The 2,432-nt window shown below is 30.3% G+C and overlaps 1 protein-coding gene across 1 annotated transcript in view; it reads left to right on the top strand.

Annotated features, from left to right (window-relative positions):
* The window catches only part of LOC107490367 (cytochrome P450 CYP736A12-like), an 8,817-nt gene extending 6,979 nt beyond the window's left edge, over positions 1 to 1,838 (top strand). The window contains exons 2-3 of the mRNA XM_021143952.1: positions 155 to 424; positions 975 to 1,838. Of these exons, the coding sequence (XP_020999611.1) occupies positions 155 to 424; positions 975 to 1,838 (1,134 nt within the window). The remainder of the gene's footprint in view (positions 1 to 154; positions 425 to 974) is intronic.
* Positions 1,839 to 2,432: the final 594 nt, after the last annotated feature.

A 2,432-nucleotide genomic window follows, 5' to 3' on the forward strand; every position in this document is an offset into this window, starting at 1 on the left:
CACTCTCTCTCACTGCAAAACTTCGTCGCTCTTCCTTTTGCGCTTGATTTCAATATGTTTATTTCTTCGATCTCTTTCTCTTTGTCTCTATCTCATTATTAGTGTTGATTTTTTGTTTGTAGAAACGGTGATGGAGTTAGGATTTGGGTGTTAGTTGGAATTATGGCGGGGTGAGAAGAAGGGGCAAAGGGATGTAGTGACGAGGACGAATGAGGAAGTGTCAGAGGCGGAGGGAGAAATTGACGGGAAAAGAATGAGAAACAGAGTGGCCATGGCAGCAAAATTTGGGATGGGAGAGGAAGGGAGGATGGTTGTTGGATGGGATGGGAATCTTGTGAAGTTCTTGTTGAGGATGTTGAGAGATGATCATGATCATGATGATAATAATAATGATGACGTAGTAGTAGTAATATATATGGATAAAGTCAGTAAATGAATTTTGATTTAATTTTAACTGTTAATCATTAACTGATACAGTAAAATTAAAGCTCTTAATTCAGATCATAAGAACATAAATTAATTAAGGCAAGCAGTTTATTGAAATTTGACCAGCACTTAACTAATAAAATAAAGTGAATAATCTTTTACCCTTTAATAAAATCTCACACCATTAAAATTACCAATGATAATTAATTAATGGCTATAAATCACATAACTTACTAGCTTCCTAACACTCTTCATTAATTAAATTAAATCAAATATTAAGGATAATTTTAAAATTTTTTAAAAATTTATTAAAAAATATATATTACAAAATATTTATATAATTGTATAATAATTATATCGATTTTTCTAAATAATTATTCACATTGTCAATAGAAATAATAATATTTTATGATGTGATAATGTATAATTAGATACACATATAAAATGTCCAAAATTAAATTCATATTATAATCAAATATAATATGTTTAATTTTTGTTCATACAAACTTACAAACACATAAATACTAACTAGCTATTATCTTTTTCAGGGAATAAGAAAGAAAGTACATAAATTAAGAAAGCCAATTAACGAGGCACTGGAGCATATTATTGAAGATCATCAGAATACCAACTACGATGATGATGATGATAGTCCACAGAAAAAGGATTTTGTTGACATATTGCTATCATTTTTGGATCAACCCATGGATCCTGATGAAGAACAACACAAACACGTTCTGACAAGAAATGACATCAAGGCTATTATGATGGACATGATTGGTGCAGCATATGAAACATCAACTTCGGCAATTGAATGGGTTATGTCAGAGCTACTAAAGCATCCTAGTGTGATGAAGAAACTTCAACACGAGATACAACATGCAGTGGGAGGAATTAACAAAGAAGTTGAAGAGAATGAAATAGAGAATATGCCTTATTTGGATATGGTTGTGAAAGAGACCTTAAGATTATACCCGGTTGCACCTTTGTTAGTGCCTCATGTGTCTCGAAACGACGTCGTTATTGAAGGTTATTACATAAAAAGAAATACACAAATCATAATAAACGCATGGGCAATTGGAAGGGATCCAAGAGTTTGGTCAGAAAATGCAGAGAAGTTCTATCCAGAGAGATTCGAACATAATAATGTAGACATTCTTGGACGCGACTTTAGATTCATACCATTTGGTTCTGGTCGAAGAGGGTGCCCTGGAGCTCAATTGGGATTTGCAACTATCAAGTTTGTTGTGGCTCAGTTGGTGCATTGCTTTAACTGGGAGCTTCCTTTTGGCATGTCTTGTGATGAATTAGACATGAATGAAACATTTGGCATCACTATACCAAGAACTACACACTTGCTAGCTATTCCAACTTTCAGGCTAACAGCTGAAGCTGCTAGTAACAAAGAATAATGCTCACCAGAAGTTTTTTTTTTTTTTCTCATTTATTTAATACTCGCTCGTTGTCTAGTTAAATAATTATTGTGAGACTAAGATAAATTATATTTTTCATTTAAATAAAGGGTCTAATAATTAAGCAAGAATAATGTTTAGGAGCAATAGTAGTTTAAATAAAGGGTTTTTATTTTCTTATTTTGTATTTTTTAATTATTATTAAAATAAATAAATAATTTTAGATGTAATAAATATGTTATATAAATATAAAATTATAGATATTTTAAATAATATACTTTTGTGTCATTATCCTTCTAACATTACTCTTAAGCAATTATCTCTTTTCAATCAACAAAAATTTTAAATAAACATTTTTTCAATTAACAAAAAAAGAATGAATGACGAAGTTAACTAAATGTTGTTTAGAAAATGTTAGTTACTAATTAACTAAATGATGATGGATTAACGGGGAAAATTAATCTGACAGGTCACTTATCCTTAAATTTAATTCATAGCTAGGGAGTAATGGAATAAGAAGATAAAGGCTGAATAAAGTGAAATAGAGTATATTATTTAACCAATTCATTAGCACATTGCATTTTATTTTTGGAT

This window comes from Arachis duranensis, chromosome 5, assembly GCF_000817695.3.
Source record: "Arachis duranensis cultivar V14167 chromosome 5, aradu.V14167.gnm2.J7QH, whole genome shotgun sequence".
Taxonomy (NCBI): domain Eukaryota; kingdom Viridiplantae; phylum Streptophyta; class Magnoliopsida; order Fabales; family Fabaceae; genus Arachis; species Arachis duranensis.